The 20,080-nt window shown below is 41.1% G+C and overlaps 1 protein-coding gene across 4 annotated transcripts in view; it reads right to left on the bottom strand.

Annotated features, from left to right (window-relative positions):
• BOD1L1 (biorientation of chromosomes in cell division 1 like 1) overlaps positions 1-11,700 on the bottom strand; it is a 55,686-nt gene extending 43,986 nt beyond the window's left edge. For 3 of the 4 annotated variants that reach the window (XR_009532991.1, XM_060104082.1, XM_060104093.1), the window contains exons 1-4: positions 11,346-11,700; positions 6,124-6,248; positions 1,498-1,688; positions 403-1,017 (exon numbers count right to left, since the gene is read on the bottom strand). Coding sequence is in view for 3 of the 4 variants with exons in the window: in XM_060104082.1 (XP_059960065.1) it covers positions 403-1,017; positions 1,498-1,688; positions 6,124-6,248; positions 11,346-11,582 (1,168 nt within the window). In the remaining variant the exon portion in view is untranslated. Of the gene's footprint in view, positions 1-402; positions 1,018-1,497; positions 1,689-6,123; positions 6,249-11,039; positions 11,120-11,345 lie in introns of those variants that run through there. The other variant, XM_060104107.1, reaches the window with a different exon arrangement.
• Between the last annotated feature and the right edge of the window lie 8,380 nt (positions 11,701-20,080).

Raw genomic sequence — 20,080 nt, 5'->3', positions numbered from 1 at the left:
ATACAAAGGCAAATTATCCTGTAAAATTAAAGAAACTCATAATTCATGGTTTGAATTATATAAACAAAGGAAATTTTAAGTAAGGAACTGAAGTATTTACTATCTAATATTTTAAAGATTATGAATTAAGTTGCTTGGAATAATGTATATGAATAAATTATAAGAGTTACATAATAAGGTTTAGAACTTCTCTGTTCATTTACTTTGTGAATTGGTACATTAGTATAGAAAATAAATATACAAATGTTTATTGCTCATCTTTTAGCAAAGAGGATATGAGTTTTCAGGCTTTTAAAACACACGTATCAAATACAGTTTATTAAAATTTGAAGGCAAATCTGATGTGCCCCCAATGGACACTCATTGTCCTTTAAACTGTTGTTGATTTTTCCAAGTTTTTACCTTCTTTGGTCCCTTCGCTGGTTTTAGCTTTATTATTGTTTTTTTCTGAGGGAAGTTTTGAACACTCTACTTCTTTATCCTTTGCTTGTTTTTCATCTTTTACTTTTTGGACATCTTCACTCCTTTTTGAGTGATCAAATTTCTTTTCAGTCTTTTCCTTCTTTTCTTTCTTTCTTTCTCCCTTTTCATTGCTATCTGGCTTCTTTTCACCTTTGTCTGTTGATTTATTTTTTTGGTCACTGCTTTCTTGTTGAACATCCTTATTTAGCAGAACTGAACTATTACTTTCTTTTATGTGATTTTTAATTTCTTCAACTGGACAAGGGAGATCACTAAATTCTTCAGACTTAGGGATTGTTTCCTGTCCTTCCCCTGCAGAGTCAGGTGTAGATTTTTCTTTATCAGCCGTGTCCTCTGAAGTTCTCTCTTTCTCAGCAGTAGCCTCAGTGCTTGGCTGAGACGGGAGTTTTTTGGATATTTTCTCACTGGTCTTTGCATTTGACGTTTCTGTCGAAGCCCTGGCAGCACTAGCTTCTTGGTTAAGAGAAGTGATGGTTTCCAAGATTGACATGGCATCACTGGCCACATTCGCACTGGCCCCAGGGGCAGGGACACCTTACAGGGAAAGACATGTTTTAGAATAAATTTATGCAGAAGGTAAACCCCTCTGCTGAATCAAGGCCACTTGCCACTGTCATCTTCATATGACACATAACCTTTAGACTTTCAGGTACTGGTGCTAGTACTTAACACATTCTAAATTCTCTACCTCTGTAATACAGTATATTAGGAAAGGCACCAGCAAATGTGAGACTAGTCTAGTTCTCAGGAAAAGGATGTGTTTTCTAATTATTTTAATTATACCCTCTATTGAAACACACACACACACACACACACACACACACACAATTACTAAAATGCTTATCATTAAAAAAAATGTTATGCCAGTTGAAGAATCTCGGTGATAATTAAAATAAATATAATTTCACTAGAGTAGCCAAATAGATAAGTGTTTTAAAGAACTAAATACCCCTAACTTGATACTCAGTTCAAGAAGGAAAGCAATGGAACTGACCAAGAGTAAAAGCAAAGCACCTTGTGTAATGATGGAAGAGTCTGGTTTCTCATCATCGGGGGCTGTGCTGCCACCTGTTTCCTCTTTGTGATTTAGCGTGGCCAAAAACTCATGCACAGCTTTCTCCACCTGAGGTCTGAACGTGTGGTTAATCTTTGGATCCACAACCTGAGAAATAATTCTGTCAATACCAGACTCCAACATTCCTGATCTGAAACACAGGGTAATTTACAGAAAGGTGAAAAAGATAATACTACATTATTTGCATTAAGTACTTTTAAGTAAAGCCATATCTATTACATATATGTTCAACCTTAAATTGCCTCCAATCCATTCACTTGGAATATACAGAAAGAATACACAAAAGAAAATACGTTTCACAATACAGTGGCATTTAACACACCATACTACAAAAAAATATGTAAACTTCCCACCACTGTGTCATCAGTGGAAATACTAAGGCAGACAGAGCAAAAGCAAAACAAAATACCCTTAGAACTAGACACAGCACATTACCTAAAGACCAGGCTTGTAGATGATTCTTATCTTACCTCAATCCTGCCCATGGCTTATCCCACTAAATGACCTTAGTGATCATTTAGTGATAGGAATAAATGGTCATTAAAGCTGAGCTCTGGGTATAAAATAAATCTATGGATTCTGCAACCTCTTTTTTTTTTTTTTTACCAGAAAAGTGTAAGCCTCTTGTAAGTATTAGAGCCTCCAGGAAAACTGAAGAATATACACAAAGTATAATTTTACCAAACTTACAAAAAGGAAATTTAAAAAAAAAGAAAAAGAAAGAAAACTTTAGAAGAACAAAAATAAAACGTAAGACTTCTGGCCATTTTATTATCTTCTTGCTCTAAAAACTAAATGATGTATTCATTCAACAATTATGTTACGAGTGTCATCTACACAACAGGCACCATGTTAGCCACTGGGCCACTACAAATCAGACCTGGTCCCTGTTCTGGTGGGAGAGAGAGACACAAACAAAATACAACACGATAGGCACTAGAACACACCATACACTGTAGGAAAAGAGTAGGATATTATTATTATTAGCTATGTCTGAGATTATTTGCAAAAGCTTTCCTAAGGAAAGCTTGATTTTCAGAGAAGAGAAGGGGAAGAAAGCGCACAAAGAAATATCATGCATATGAGACAGAGGAGCAAAAGGGACAGTAAAGTCTGAAACGTGAAGAAAATCACAAAGGTGTCTGAGCAAAATAAGATGACCTGAATTTATCTGAAGAAACACACTTCCACCTTGTTCCTTTGTAACAAAGAACTTGAGGAGTCACAGTTCCCTGGATAGAGTTGGGAGAGTGGGGTGCTGGTCTTCTGCAGCTCCGAGGCCTCAGGCTCTCCCTGCATAGTGGGTGAGGTGTCTCTCCTTATACTTTGCAATGCTAATTCTGAGTGCAGCACTGTCTGGAGTGCAGGATGGATGTGATTTTCATTTCCTGAGGCACCTCGCAGCCCTGGGATACTATAATTCCACTTATGTGGGCCATAGCGAAAAATGAGTCAACACTGCCCAAAGTAGGTAACTTGCTTTCTAAAGTTCTAAGATATAATACAAAAAACAAACAAAAAAAGCAAATCCTGAAAACATTGTTGTTACATCTTAGAGGTGTCTTTAAAATGTAGCAGGTGGAAAAGAAGCAATGACAAGCAATCTGAAAAATGTTTTGATTTAAGGCACAAGCACAAAGGCACAAAATAAAAAATAAAAGCCAAACACCTCCAAATTACTGCTTTAGTCTCTTTCCCTGATGCCTATGTTCTGGGCCCTTGTGTACTTTAGTCTACTCTCACTGAAAGGTCAGCTCTGATCTTAAAAACGTACGCATATAGCTGATTCACTTTGTTATAAAGCAGAAACTAACACAACATTGTAAAGCAATTGTACTCCCATGAAGATGTTAAAGGAAAAACAAAAACAAAAACGGAAGCCAGTGCTAGAGAGCACATTGCTCTTCGTGGGCTCACTTCACTGAGGTGTGGCCAGAGCTGCCTCACCAGAGGGAGGAGAAGCCACACTTCTAGCTTCAGGGGCAAAGCCAAAATGCCAGCAGCTGGCACTGTCTTGGTTAAAGCTACTTCCTTGTTTTCCTTTTAAACACTGTACAGTTAAGGTCATTATTTCTGAGCTCCCTAGCATTTTTAGGTTTTGTTGTATAAACGAATGCATAAATAGAATAAAATAAAACTTTTTTCCATCTATTGAGTTGGCAGAGTGGCTATTAAACTGAACCATCCAAAACTGCTGATATTAGACTATTTTGTCCTACAAAAATGGCAATTGTAGACGGTTCAATCTAACAGAGTCAACTGAGTATTTCTCAAAGTATATGTAAGAAAAACTGTCTGAAATTGTATTTATAGCTGATAGTCCATCCCTATACCATTAGTTAGACACAACCAGTCTTTTAAGAAACTTTACCATGTTATTTAAGAAACATAAATTTATTAATGGAATTTAAATAAGAGAACAGTTCTATTAAAAATAAATAACAGAGCTAGAAGAAAATATACAGATATCCCAGTAAGAGCAATGCCTATATTACTCAAGAGACAGCTATTTCCCCTGTTCTGAAACGTCTCTAGAGGAGAGTCCTCATCACCCATAGGTGGACTGCTCTAGTGTTAATTGTTGACAGTCACAAGAACCCTCTACTGAGGTGTCCAGCAATCCCTCACCAAACAAGATTCTGTGAAAACAATGCCTTATATTGGTACAAGAACAATGTTAAGTGCTTGATTTTACATGGGCACGATTGAGTTTAGTTCCCTTTGAAGAACAGAATAAATGACTGTTTCCCTACTTTATAGGTTCTGTATGCTAAGGAGTAAATTCCAGGAAATTTGCCTTCCATTTAGTCTCTCAATATATGGAAAAAAAAAAAAAAAAAAGAATCCAAGACTCTCCCCTTCCGCTTTTAAAGCAATGTTATCCATCGTGAGAGGGAAGCAGATATGCAAATTGTTGCCTGACAGTGCTCTGCAAGTATGGACAGTGTCAGTAAGCTTCCCTTCCCCATCCCACCCTTAGCCTCCCATCCCACTATTTTGGTTATTGTTCTCCTGAAGGTCTGGAAATGAGTAACCGCCCCCACCCCCAGGCCTGCCACCCAACAGGAAAGGCTTTGACTTTTTCCCAGAAGGTATTATTATGCAGCCCTCTAATGGCATCTTTCATCTCACCTGGACTCTTTTACAGGTTCCTGAACATCCTTTAAAATGCAGACAACAAAGCTATTGTCAAATTTCCCTCTTCTCTTATTTACTAGGACACAGAGTCTGAGCCCTCAGGCTCCTAGTATCTAGTATTACCTGTGGCTAAATGGGTCTTTGAGTCAGAGTGTAAAGTTTTATTTGTGGGGCTTCATGTGGGTGGAACTATCAATGGAGTAGCACACTAGGTAGGTGTGCAAGGTTCCTGAGGGACAAGAGGGAATTAAGAGGTAACAGCTGTAGGGACTTCCCTGGTGGAGCAGTGGTTAAGAGTCCACCTGCCAATGCAGGGGACATGGATTTGATCCCTGGTCTGGGAGGATCTCACATGCTGTGAAGCAGCTGAGCACGTGTGCCACAACTACTGAAGTCCATGCACCTAGAGCCCGTGCTCTGCAAGAGAAGCCATCGCAATGAGAAGCCCGCACATCGCAAGGACAAGTAACCCCCGCTCGCCACAACTACAGAAAGCCCGTGCGCAGCAACGAAGACCCAACACAGCCAAAAAAAAAAATTAAATAAATAAATAAATAAATAAAAGAGGCAACAGCTGTAAAAACATTTGTTTAACTGTTTAAAAGCCACATTTCGTAAATATTTGTCAAGGCAGGGAGACTAAGGCAGTTTTTAAACAATGTCGTCACTTTTTTGGGGTGTGAAGCAGGGATAGAGGGTCCAAGTCTTCTTGTCTTGGCAAATACTTATATTCAAGAACGAGATAATATTGTTAATCTGCTTTTGGGGGAATAAATATGATTTTTTTAGGTCCCTCTAAACATTCCAGCTTTTCACTCTCTTTATCTTTACCAAAAAATGACTCCAACATGTCTAAATGCACTCCTCCCACCTTTTTTGGATATGTCATCGTTAAAAAGCACAGGTAAAATCACAGTAAAATGCAAGAAAAAAGAGAAAAGAAAAAGCGAGGGGCAATATTAGAACACAGAAGACACAGCCACAAATCAGGGAAAAATGTTTTAATTTCAGTGACCTTTAATGTCTTTATTTGTAAATCAGGAATAATAAAGCCTGCTCTTTTAGGGCCAAGAGAATAATTGTGAATGTAACTGTATAGGATATATTTACCTATCTGGCATTAACCATCTATTCATATCATATCTAGAGGGTTTTTTTTTTTTTTTTTTGAAGTCACGTTGTCATTCCCTTCCCTCAATATTTCCAAAGGTCTACAGGAGAAATCAGACTGTTAAATTTATGGGGGAAATGTGAAGTGATTAGAACCTACTCTAAAATCACACTGTATCATAATATAAAGTAGCCACACCAAACTTGACAAAATTATCACCAGGTGAACCAACTTCTGCACAATGTCTCTGCTTTCAGGCAAAGTATATGGTGACATTCTCAAGCCCTTGTAGAAACTCTGCAATTCTGAGGCTTACTTGAGCACTTGCTGTCGAATATTGTTTCTTAGCTGGTTCTTATTGAGGTGCGGACTCCACGTATGAGTTGCTAAGTGGTTTGCAACAAAGTTGTCAACACGTTGTCTCAGATTCTGATAGGCAGGCTAGAAAGAAAGAAGAAAAAAGACATAAATGTTAAAAATCTCCACTGTTACACAATATTGATAGTCTCAGGAATTTGAGTATCTTTAACAGTGTTAAACATTTCTTAGATTACAGTGTCAATATGGCAACAAAGTTTCACAGTTTATGACAATCCTGCTTCAGGATAATTTCAGAGTCATTCAAATACCATTTATTTTGTCTAAGACAATATGTTTGGAGATGAGGAATACAAAGCAGACAGACATACCTCCTATTTACAGACAAGGGACTAGAAAATAAGATACCAATAAGTGTTACTGTTAGATGATTTGGAGCAAAGAAAGGGAGAGGAGCAGAGAAAGTAAGCCTTCACTGAGAACGTGGCACCTGAGTTTCACAACGCAGCTGGGACTAGGAAAGGCAGGCCTTGCAGGTACACCCAACAATATAAGAGCAAGTGGATGAGAAAACGTGGGGTCAGGAGCATTAGGGAGACCCCCACATTGTTAAATCCAATTTGGATGGAGAAGAGACTATAAAAAAGCAGAGAAATAAAGTTGGAGACAGAGCTTGGGGCCAGGGCCTGGAAGGATCTGGGGACCTGTATACGAAGTCTGGAATTATGGGATAGAGAACGGGAACCCACAACACATATAAGGAGAGTGATATGTGATAGCTGAGCTTTCTGATGAAAACTTTCTGATAAATTAAAAGCTTTCTGATAAAGCTTTTAATCTTCCTATGGTGAAAGAGTAAACAGACACAAAATATACTCAGGAAAGGATGCAATGACTAGAATAATAAAGGTCTGTAGTGGGGTGGCAAAAACGGGCTGAAAGACATGGATTCAAGAGAAATTATGAAGTCGCAACCACTGGAGCTAGGCATTAAATTTGATGTAGGTCACCAGTTCGTAACTGGAAGCAATTGTTGCCCCCCTCCCCACCGGGGTCGGTGGGGGGCATCAGGAAACGTCTGGAGACATTTTTGGTTCTCACAGCTGAGGAGAGTTGCTTCTGGCACCCAGTGTGTCGAGGGCAGGAATGCTGCTGAATATCCTACAGTGCATAGGACAGACCCCCCCAACAAAGAACTATCCAGCCCAAAATATCAGCTGTGCTAGAGCTGAGTACTCCTGACATAAGGGAAGCAGGAGAGAGGACACATACTATGTCATCTCATCTTAAAAGGATGCTGCCTAGAAGGAATGTCTGACCAGTCAGGACTGCATGCTTCGTTCCTCTAAGCTGTCCCCCACATGTCATGCTGTTTATATCTTTCTTTTATGTAGCTCTTAACATAGATGAGTTTGAGTGTTCCGAATGATTTTAAGCAAAACTGTACAGCCTCGTCTTCTGCTATTTGCTCCCTTACGCTTCAAAGCTAATTCTCTAGTGATAAGTTCTCATGCCTTCAATCTTGTGCACCTACCATTCTTTCTCCCTGTCCATTTGGCAAACTTCTCACTTTTGGAGTTGACCCAAATCTGTGAAGTCATCCTGACATCCAAGGTAGGCTTCTGTGGCCCTTCTCCCACGTACCAACTATCTCCTATACATACTGTCATTCAAGTAATTCTTGTGCTGTACTGTATTTTGGGGAGAGGAGGACTATTTATCTCCCTACTGAAATGTAAGCCTGCTCCTCCCACTCTTTCCATCTTTGTTTCCACACACCTTTCCACACTGCTAGGCAGATAAGCAACTGAAAAAAGTAGTTGTCAGATGAGATGACTGGGTAACTATCTAGGTAACACAGATGATAAAGATTTTATCCCTTTGTGACACCCCTTCATCTCTTCCAATTTCCAGACTTTTGCTAATACCTATGTTCAACCCTACCAAAAACGGTCTCATGATCATTTTTCATCTTCTTCTCCATTTATCCAAAACCAATGTGAATGAAAATTAATTTTCTCCCCAATGATTCTAAAACATAATTCTTCTTTGCAGTATTCCCAAATCTCAGAAACAGTTAGGCTCAAATATCACAACAAATTTAGCACTCTAGTTGCCCCATAAAACAAACTTCAATCTGAACTACAACAGGTAATTCTCCTGGTTTCTAAGTTCTACTTTAGGTAAAAAGCCTAGTGACTAGAGAAATATTTTAGATTCCATTACTCTTCTGGGAATAGCTATCTATCTCTTCTTCCTTCGCCAGCGCTCCGGGTCAAAAGCCTTGATGTCCTCCTTGCTTCCTCCCTTTCTCTTCCGCCCCTCTTCCAAAACCATCAGCAAATCCTGTCAGCATTAGCATCAAAAAACAGCCAGAACCTGGCCACTTCCCTCCTGCTTCACTGCTACCACTCTGGTCCAGAGCATTCTCATCTCCTTTCTAGATTATTGTTGCTGACCTCCCTGCGTTACCCTTGCTCGTCTGAAGTCTGTTTTCCACAGTGCAGCTAGTGCCAATCTTCTAAAATGAGGGTAACCATATTAATTGATTGTCCAAACCAGATCATGACTGGGTGCAAAGGGGACACTGTTAATAATTATACGAGGTCACACTATCTAAAATGAAAGTCAGATCACGTCCTTCTTCTGCTCAACTCCTGCCAGTGGCTTCTCAGCTCCAGTAAGAGCCAAACTCTTACAAAGGCTTCCAAGACCCAACAGATCTGTGAAGGGAGCGAGGGAGGGAGGGGCAATTCTACCTCACCTCCCGTCACTTTCTCCCTCAGTAGGTTCTGCCTCAGGCCTTCCGCACTTGCTGTGGTCTCCACCTGGAACCCTCAGCCCTGATAGCTGGACAGCTCCTTCAGTTATGGCTCAAATGTCATCTCATTGAAATCTTCCCTGAACAACTTACTCAAAACGCATCAGCAATCCTTTCCACCCTCATCCTGCTTTCTTTCTTCCATAGAACCTCTCACATATTATTTATTGTCTGTTTCTCTCTGCCGGGATTCAAGCTCCATGTAAGCAGGGACTTTGTGTTCACTACTATATCCCTGGCACCTAAAACAATGCCTGGTACATAATAAGTATTTGTTGGGTGAATAAACTTATATACTTCTGTCTTCTATTTTCCTTTTGAACCTAAAAAGAAACAGACAATAATCATAGTGACCAGGAGCCATTTATAACTGAGAAAATATCCAAAAATTGGCCTTTACCACCTGGGGTGAAAGATGCCATATTTACTTGGTCAGTGAGCTCCCTGCCTGGGACAGAAAGATGGGCCTCTCTTGATTTTCCCTCCTCATACCCTACTCACATACTCTACTCAGCGCAAAGGGGTCAGAATGGCTTTGCAACCTCTCAGCTTGCTCCAGGGGTCTGGGAACTGGTGGTCTACAGCAGAGGAGCCTCAGCATCTGCTGGATCTTATGGCTGCATGTTAATGTGAATATGTGCATTTTCCCTAGTTTTCATTAGATTGTCAAAGCCCTGAGTTTCCCTCCTTCCCACCCAAGATATGCTTTAAGACTCCACTTTGAGAGGATCTGGCAGGGATATTACAGATACAGCAATAACACTCAGTGGGGATGGGGATGAAGAAAACGTTGAGCCTTAGACATTGCAGCCCCCTCGCCCCCACCATCAGCATATTACATTTTCAATCTGCATACACAATAACACACAGATTTGTAGGTTTCTGAGAACAGCAAAGTGAAATTTCTACTTGCCGGATACAAATAACCAGCTTTATTTAGTTGGGTAACATTTACTTGGCCATGTCCTTTGAAAGGAAGGAAGGGAAGAAGGGAGGGAGGGAGGGAGGAAGAGGCAATAGGCATTATTTTCAAAAAGGTGGTTGTGCATATTCTCTAAAAGTGAGAAAACTATATATCAATACTTCCCACATAGATAAATATCCCCAAGTAAACTGAATTTTCTGTGGTGCCGAAACTCTGACAACTCAAAAAAGGCACATTCTATTTCTGGTCTACAAGGTGGGCCAGAGTTTTTAAAAAAAGGGAAGATGTTCCCACATGTCAGGAAGGTTTTCCCAGAGAAGATAAAGGAATTGTGCGCAGTTCACCACAAAGCACTTTTCTCAAAGAAACGAGGTTCTTTAGAACAGCTTAACACACTGTGAGAAAACCCTCACTCCATCAAAACTCTAAAACCAGTGAACCAAACCAGACCTAAGGAAAAAAAAAAAAAAAAGAAAGAAAGAAAACAATTGTTTCCAACAGAAGCTTCCTGCTTCACTTGCTTCCAGACCCTACTGGGTTTCCATCCATCGCACCGAGTGCTCCTTCCTGGTGTCCTCTACTCATCCCTTGCAGAACCAGCTAAGTTTACCTGTTCCTGCTAATGCTCCTTTCACTTTGCCATTTGGTACAAAATCCCTTCCCCTTTCTAGCCCCTAACTCTTTCTGTACAGGGAACCACCGTGCTGACCTTTCCCCTCTACCACTTACTCTTCGGAACTCACTCTTTTGTCCAGTCCTTCTTCCACTTCAGTATCTGCTGCCCCCTCTCCTCCATCCTTTCCTCAGTTTTCTCTGCTCCTCACCCCTCACCCCATCTCCCTTCTCATTTTAGAGAAGTGACTTGGCCTAAGCTACCTAAATCAGTCATCGGTAGAAACAAAAGTCCTGATCTCCCCAGCTCGGCCTCTTCACCCCTGCACCCCTCACAAAGTCCAGCACACTGCAAATAATTTGACTCATTACCACTTAATAATTTCTGCAAAGGACAAAGATATGATCCTTGCCAGAAATCTTCGAGAGAAGGCAAAAATAACTTGGATACAAAGTAAACGTGTGTGTGTGTGGGGGGGAATCAGAGATGAAAGCACAGTTAACGTTAATGTTTCCAAAAGAGTCTCCAAAAGAACAGTGACTCCGTCTTGCTCACCTCTACATTCCCAGCACCTAAGCAGTGCCTGGCACGTTGGAGGTGCTTAACGCTAGTCTGTTAAACGAACGAAAGGCTAAGCGAATGAATGAACACAGCGTGCCTTGCACAGTGCCGGGCACGAAGCAGCAGCCCAGAGAGGAAGCGGCTGCACAGGGAGCTCGGCGGGAGACGCGCCTCAGAGGGGCCCAGGCAGGGGAAGCCAAGGCGCCGCCGGCCCATCGACGGATGTGGGAGACTGCCCATCAAGGTGGCCCGCGGGTCCTCCCCTGTCCCCGCACTCCCGCAGCTCCTCGCGCCCCGAACCTTGGTGTCCACGTCGGCCAGGCAGTCCCTGCGGAACTGGTCGAAGAGCCCTTGACTTTTGAGGTGGTTCACGATCATGGCCACGAGCTGCGGGTCCCCGGCGCCGGCCCCCGCGCCGCCCGCCCCGACCGTGCCCGGGCCAGCCCCGGGGCCGGGCGGCGGCGGCGGCGGCTGCGGCTGCGGCGGGGGAGGCGGCGGCGCGGGAGGAGGCGGCTGAGGCTGCGGGTTGGTGGCCATGGCGGCCTGGGCCGGGGAGGGCGCGGGCCCGGGTGGGCGGCGCTCCTGGGAGGCGGCGGCTGCACCGGTCCCGCCGCCTGAGGTAAACCAACGGGATGTTGTTACGGAACCAGCGGATCCAGGGCAACCCCGGAAGTGAAAGGGAACCAGGGGAAGGGAGGAAAAGGCGGTGACAATAGCAACGAAGGTCAGGCTACGGGGGCCGCGAGGGGCCAGTTCCAGCAGCCTCCAACTGCGGGCGCCCTCACAAGGCTGGGCTGTGTGGGAAGCGATGGCGGGCGGTGGGCTCTGCGAGCGGGTCTTGGGTCTGGAGTCCAGGGCAGTCGGGCGTTTGACTCACGCGACCCCCAGGGCCTGAGGGCCGACTGGGCGCCGGCTCGCACCTGGCCGGGGCGGGGGAGCGAAACGTTGACCGTTGGTTGGTTCCAACCGCGGTGGCGTTTAGGCCTGATGCTGTTGCTCCTGATTCACGGAGCAGTCGAGAGCCATAGACGTTCGCATCCGTAGACATGCGAACCGTTGATAGAACTGCTTAGTCTAAACTCTCCCAGCCCTCTTCGTTCTCAGTCTGTGATCCTGCCCATTTTTCTTCCAGGCAGGTAGCTCCAGGGGCCTCCTGTCTCTCTCCTCCCCGCCCCATCCCGTTTTCTCTTGAGCGTCCCGTTACTCTCCGAGTGTGCCTGTGGTCTAGAATCCGATCCCTCCAGCACCTCCTTCCTACCCGTGAAGACAAACCGCCAGGCTTTTAGTTTTTAGGGTGTTGCTATTGATTAGTTTGATCAATAGGTAATACTTATATAGCACGCACTAGGAGCCAGGCGTGGCGTTTAGAGCTTTCTATGTGCATTAATTCACCCAGTCTTTGGAACAGCGCTTAACTAGGTCTTACTATCACTAATTTGCAAATCAGGAAACTGAGATCCGAGAGAGATTAATTGTCCAAGGTTACACAGAGAGCAAACCGCCTGATTCTTGACTGAGTTATCTTTAAAATTATTCTTAGTACACAATCAAAGCAAAATAAATATTACAAATTTTCATAATTATTCAATAGAATGTAAAAGTTATGGGAAAATACATCTGGGTGAAATGGATTTTGTTGCTTTTTAAAATTCATAGATCTGTGGATGAATATGTCTTATTGCTAGAACGGGAAGGATTGAGCAACAATTCTATTCGTATTTCTAGTTTTTATAACTGTATGACCTGAGAAATTGTGTTCATATAAACAAGTACTATACCTGGGAACGGAGTTTTATTGTAGCAATACTCAATTCTTGATCTCAAAAAATTAGATTTGATGATCTTTGAGCTGGCTGTTCAATTAGTCCTCTTCAATTTTCTTGAAAGCAAAGAATTGAAAACCACCTGACTTGCCAAAGGATTTGTTTACCTAGTCCTTATTCTTCCACTTTTTCGGTTTCTAGAAAATATACCAGATAGGTTTTATCAAGACATCAAATGATTAGAGTAGGGTGTTAAAAAAGAAAAAAAAAAAAAAGAAGGCATCAAGTGAATATGATTTAGACTTTTTAAAAAATGAGATGTACCTTGTTTAACCCGATATACTCAAAGTTTGGGAAAAACATTGTTCATTTGCATAAATAGTTTTGGATAAAATGCATTTTTTTTTGTTACAGGTGATTCAGTTTTGTTTTTGTCAAAACTTTGCAGCTAATGAAACAGCTCATTAAAGTTAAAACTGTCAAATATAGGAAATATTTGTCATATAACCTAATTAACAGCCATTTTCATTGTCAGACTAACCAGATCAGCCTGATTGGATTTACTTTCTATCAGAAACAGTTTGACTTCATTGTTTCAATTCAAATAAAGTGTCCTGTATTTTGAGGAGTATAATGAAGACTGCAGAGAACAGAAATCGTGCAATAAAAGCTTTTTTTTTTTTTTTTTTTTGCGGTACGCGGGCCTCTCACTGCTGTGGCCTCTCCCATTGCGGAGCACAGGCTCCGGAGCCATGGCTCACGGGCCCAGCCGCTCCGCGGCATGTGGGATCTTCCCGGACCGGGGCACGAACCCGTGTCCCCTGCATCGGCAGGCGGACTCTCAACCACTGTGCCACCAGGGAAGCCCCCAATAAAAGCTTTATCGCTAAAAGCAAATCAAGATCAAAATGGTATAAGATATTGTTTTATCTATTTTCAAAATTAGTTATGAAAACAAGATGAGAATATGACATGTTGCCCTTTAGTTAATTACCAACAATGCAATACAATATACTGTTAAATGTATATAGTACTTATTGTGTGTAGTAGGGTAAAAGGCATTGTATTTCTTTGGTGTATATAGATGTGTGTATCAAATTTACTCAACTATTTGGGAATAACTAAAGAGTCATCCATAAGAATTCAGCAAAATTCCATAAATTTAATTAGGCAAATGATCAAACTTAAAAAAATAATGAAACAATAAGATATTTGCTGCTAAAAATGAATTGGTTCAGTGTCTAGTAAATAATTTTTTGTTTTGTAAACAACATATGGAAAATCCTAAATATTTTCTAAAACATCATAAGGTGAGAATTAACTATATTCTGCTTTTCCTTTTTTATTGATATTATTAATTTTATTTATTTTGATTCATTGGTTACTCAGTATTGAAATTTTTTTTTTTTTTTTTTGGCTGCGTTGGGTGTTCATTGCAGGTTCTAGAGCACAGGCTCAGTAGTTGTGGTGCACGGGCTTAATTGCTCTGCGGCATGTGGGATCTTCCCGGACCAGGGCTTGAACCCGTGTCCCCTGCATTGGCAGGTAGATTCTTAACCACTGCGCCATCAGGGAAGTCCCCAGTATTCCATATTTTTAGAGGCATTTACAAGTACATATTTTTGTGGTTATAAGGTTAATACTCATTGTAGAAAATTTGAGAACTATAAAATACAAAAGAGAAAAGAAAGACAATCGTCTCTTTTTCAGATAACCACTATTAACGTGTTGGTATGAATCCTTTTGGATATTATATTGATATATATGCATATACAATTATTTAATTTTTTAAAAAACTAGGTAATACATTCAAATGGAACACAGTAGAATGTTAAGTCTCTCCTCTGTGCCCCAGTTTCCTTACCCAGAAGCAACCTCTATTACCAGTGTCTGGTATAATCTTCCAGAGATGTTACACACACACACACACACACACACACACACACACACACATGTTTTAAATTTCTCTTTATAGTATTTATTGGTGAAAATTATAAATCATGGTTGGTTTAAGATGATGGGTCCCTTTTCTAGTCCAATATGGTTTATTTTTCTTTTAGTTTGTCCCACTTCTATTAATCCTATTCTTTGCCTATTATTTTGAAGAATTATCAGTCTCTGTGTATGTTCCAAATTCACTTGAAGTATTGAGTTTTTATAAACAGTATTTCTAAGAAAATGTACTTCTACAATATGCTCTATAAAATGTCTCTAGTAGTTACACAAAGAAAAGTTTTACCTTTCATGGTTCCCTTAAACTTGCTCTGAGTGCTCTAATTTAGATGTCTATAGGGATTGGAGAAGGCATTTTAAATTCTGTTCCTTTTGGCAGAAAAAGTAGAAAATTATAATTTAAATAGATAATTCACAATTGATTTTATAAAATGTATGTTAACTGTCTTATTGAGTAACACACAGTTAATCTAAAAGAAACGAGAATATTTGTATCCATGGGTTTGTTACACTGGTTACACACGTACTGGGTACAGTGTAACTTTGAACAATTTTTTAGCCTTGGAAAGCATTCTAGTTACATTGAAAAGAATCAGGGTCACTGATCTGTACTGCTTTGTCTGTTCCAAGGTGCTTTTCTTTCCACTTGAAGGCAGGTCCTAGGGATGAGTATCGTGAATACCTAGGGGTAAAATGGTGTACATTTAAATCTAAAAAAAGAGGGAAAAAAAGCTGTTTTAAGCAGTCATCATTTCTTACCAATGGCCTTGTTGCTTTGTTCTCTTACAGTTCCTTTAGAATAAGTAATATAATTTTTGATAATAGTGGGGGACCTCTTGGTGAGGTCTTCAAAAAATTTGCAATTGCTCCCCTACCCCACTGTATGTATGTCTGAATTCAGAGCATCTCAACAAGAATCAAATACTTTCTCCTTGAATATGATCGAGCTTTCATTTGGTTTCCCAAGTTTGATGCTCCGGTGACTTTAAACAAACTTTACAAACACTTTGGGAAGGAGGGAAACAATGGTGGGTTATTATGGCAGCCATTACTGGTAGCCATTTGTGTCCTTGGGCACCAGATACCTGCCAAATATCTGACCCCTGTGATTTCCTCTCTTTTCTACAGCCCAGCCTGCCCCCTCGCCACACCTACCCAATCCTCCAAACCTTGTTTCTGGGGGCTAGTCCTGTGAAAGTCAAACATCAGTTTACAGTGATGATCTCCTAACCCCAGGAAGCCCATCTGCTTATTAGGCAGAGTCATTTGTTCCCTTTCCCTCATATCCGCAGGGCAGCCCCATTCCAAACCAGGCCCCAGGCCTTGCCTTTCATAATCAAAAGGCTGATGAATGTTATTTCCTAAACGACTCTCCATCAACTCAAAGTTCAGATGAAATCTTGAACGTTCACTTTTTCAGTGATAACAGAACACATTTTAAGGTGGGGTTCAAAACACCCCCATTAACAGTTTTTGTAAGAGGCGGGGAAGAGGATAAGATGTATTATTTGTCTTTCCAAAGCAAACTCTGTAGTCACAGCTAATTTCTATATTTCTGCTGCAGTGTACAATAGTCAATGAAGGTGGAGATGGTAGTTGGGCAGAACATTTTATAAAGTGTTAATGTGAGAAGGGGAATTGCTTTTTCTCCTGAAACAAGTTGAAGGGCTTGTCAGGACTTGGAGGTGAGGGTGGCACAAGGGGATGGTCAGGTGGAGAGGAGGAGGGTCAGTTCTGGCAGAGATGGGAAACCTCCTCATTCCCTACAAGGCTGGGAGTGCCCAAGAGTAGGGGTGTTTTGGGAATTGTGGCTGTGTGAGCATATGCTCCCTGGACAAGCTGCAGAATTAAAGAAGGCAGCTGAGTTCTAGCAGGTGAGAGACGGAAGATGGGTCTGGGACAGCAAGATGGCAATAATGACAACAGAATACTAGGATTGGATTGCATAAGCCCCTGGGATATTGGGGCAGGAACTCCAGAGGAGGAGAAAAATCACGATTTGGAGCAGAAGATGTGAGAGGAAGGAGGTGGAGAGAGGCTTTCTGGTGAAGTGGGGCATAGCCATCACCTTAGTTATTCATACTTTATGTGGGAGGGTCCTGTGTGGGTAATAAAGAAGATTAGCAGTGGCTCTCAAACTTTAGTGTGCATTAGAGTCTCCTGTAAGACTTGTTAAAACAGTGCTGGCCCCATCCTCAGAATCTCACTTTTGGTAGCCCTGGGTCAGGGCCTGAGAGTTGAAATTTTTAACAAACGCTGATGGTTCACCATTTGAAAAACATTGGACTAGACTAACTATGCCTCACAGGCCTAATCTGGTTGATGTATATTTGTAAATAAAGTTTTATTGGAAGATAGCCAAATCCATTGGGTTTGCTTTGTTTGCATTGTCTAAGGCTGCTCTTGCTGCAAGGCCAGAGTTGAGACAGAGACTTCATGGCTTACAGAACTGAGATTTACCACTTGGGCCTTTATAAAGCCTGGACTAAAAGGAGGCAGCAAAGGTGTGGTTGTGGGACTTTGGAGGTGAGAAGCCTGTATTCAAGAATGTCTGCATTTCACTAGATAAGAAGTTGCTTCTCTGAACAGTGAAGATAATGCCTAATTCACAGGGTTGTTGTAACGACCAAGCCAGCTCACATAAATGACAATGTGACATATATCATTTTGTCACATGACAATTTGTTATATGAAATGAATTATTAAGAATGGGTGGAATTTGGACAAAGAGAGAGAGGAAAGAGCAGATTACAGGAAAAGGGTCCAAGTTTTCCTTTATTATAGTTTCTAATGGTACCGTGAATGAGAATAGAATCAAGGCAGGACACTGGGTCTCTGGTATGGGTACTGGATGCACACGACATGTTCAATAAATGCTCATTTAGTAGTATATATTTATTTCATTTCTGTTAGAAATGTTCTGTGATGTAGTCCATCAGTTAATTAAACTGTCCATTAATACACATGCAGATGTGCTACTTTGTGAAGAAATTGCTTTTGGCATTGGGGGAGGTATAGTGGGTATGCTGAGACAGAATTCTAAAATATGAATTTTCTCATCAATGTTTGGGGAACTCTGATGGCCATTCGTGGTTCCCTTAAGTGATTGGTTGCCTTTTAGTCAGGTTTTTATTCCACGCTTCCTAGTTTCAACATGTTTTTGTTTTCAGAAGAGGATACTCCTTTTATGCAGGTAACATTACTTTTTTCATATTTCTTTGCCTTTAAGATTTAAACTTCTGGTAGTGATAACAATAAGGTTTAAAGAAGTAAGATTTATTATGAAGTTAAGCAGCCAGTGTCAATGTTACTGAGTTGCTGGCTATTTTGACAATTGGGATGGCAGTATATCAGATGGCTTGAAATAAAAGATATTCTTTAATATGCCTATAAAAATGGAAAGGAATTTTGCATTTAGAAGAGTTAGTCTTTAAGAAGATTGTTTTTATTTTAAAAATAGCATGTGTGTGTGTGTGTGTGTGTGTGTGTTTCCTGAATATTCTAGATGATAGATCATTCCCTGCAAACTGAAAGCCACATCTCCAGGAATGAAATTAGGAAAAGCAGAAATGAAAGCAAGATTTGTAGAAATGATGTAATATTATCTGAATCACCCAAATCTAATCCAGGTCATCTGTGTAGAAATTCTGAAAGGGATGAGAAGGTAGATTATAACCAAGAAATTTTATACCTAAGTAATGAAAGTATTCTACCTCTGAATGAAGAATCTCTTCAGAGGGGAAATGGCTGGCATAGCATCTATGAAAGGCAGGGATCCAAAGTGTCCAGAACTGGTGTTGTTTCTACAGAAAGCATGCATTTGCTAATAGGTGCCAGCCATTAAGATCATCTAATTCATTCCTCTTCTGACTCTGTGATCATTGGACAACTTTTGGTTCATATTTGGCTTCACATTTGGCTTCGCATCTAGGAAGAAAAAGTGCTGTTCAGCAAATATAGGAAGCTCTCCACTTGGTGGTTATATCTTTCCCCGTGGATGATTTTTATGCATAAGGCTGTAAGAACTTGGTTAATGGTGAAACCATGTGGGATTCAGATCCATTCTTTGTGTACTGATATTCACCCTCTGACCTTGCAAAACGGAAGGCTGGGCCCCACACTGTGGTGAACAAATTGAGATATTGCTGTGGGACCATTCCGGATAGTCTATCTCAGGTAACATCAAATTTTCTTGGCCATGTTTTAAATTTAAATTTAAATTCCACAAGTTCCTTGTGGAAAATGAGGAAAACACAGAAGTTTATTGACAACAGCTAATCATTTAGAGATAAGCCTCCATACAAGCTATATCAATTAAAACTATCCTTGGGGTTTTTGAAGATAATTGATATCCCTCTCTGGTGGCCACACTGTAAGCAGATGTCTGGAGTAGTCAACCACCAGGTCCTTTGCCATATGGATAGAGCCAGCCTGCAGAAGAAAAAGCATCTGACAACCGGCAGAGTGAAGCACAGATAAGGGATGGACAGTGAAGGCCCTGCCTGTCCTCCACTTGTTTCTGAGGCCTAGTTATATTTGTTCTTACCCATCGTTTGATTATGTAAAACAAATACCGAAAAACATTCAAACTAATAAAGATTCTATTGCTTAATATGGAAGATGCCTTGTTAAGGTGATGGGGAGGGACCCAAAAGGGAAGGGATTTTGAAAAATGGTGTCATGTGCACAGGAACCTAGTGAATATCAGCATTTGTCACGGTTTGCCCCCTTTGTAAACTGAGCCTTGGCTTGACACTTCCTACTAATCCATGCTGGCATACTTCAAAACATCAATACAAATCTGATATTCTTTAAGCCACATGGCTTATTTTTTAATACTAGAGCCTGTTACTCCAGTGAGGCCATGGATTGGGTGGGGACAACTCTTTAAAAGTGTTGCCAAATGCAAGTTCATGTGCCCCATGCACAGTGAGGCCAAACAAACTGAAACATTGGAGTTTGGAGCTGAGAAAGGTTTATTGCAAGGGCCAAGCAAGGAGAATGAGTGGCTTGTGCTCAAAAAAAACAAACTCCTTGATGGTTTTGACAGAAGAGTTTTTATAGGCAAAATTTGGGGTGAGGGCTGCAGAGTGTGTGACTTTCTTCTGACTGGTTGGTGGTGAGGTAACAGGGTGGTGTTCTGGGAATCTTGTGCTCAGCCTGAAGTCACCATCCTCCCCCTGGGTGGGGGCCTTAGTTCCTGCAAAAGAAGTCAAAGATAATATTGTTTTGTATATTCCTTGGGGAGGAACCAGAATGCTGCTTTATTGCTTCACCATTGTTTCTTGGCTGCTCCTCATTTGTTTCTGCGTTCCCTCC

Source organism: Mesoplodon densirostris, chromosome 1, assembly GCF_025265405.1.
Source record: "Mesoplodon densirostris isolate mMesDen1 chromosome 1, mMesDen1 primary haplotype, whole genome shotgun sequence".
In the NCBI taxonomy this organism is placed as follows: domain Eukaryota; kingdom Metazoa; phylum Chordata; class Mammalia; order Artiodactyla; family Ziphiidae; genus Mesoplodon; species Mesoplodon densirostris.
Note: the sequence above shows the minus strand (reverse complement) of the source record. Positions and strands in the feature narration are given on the sequence as shown.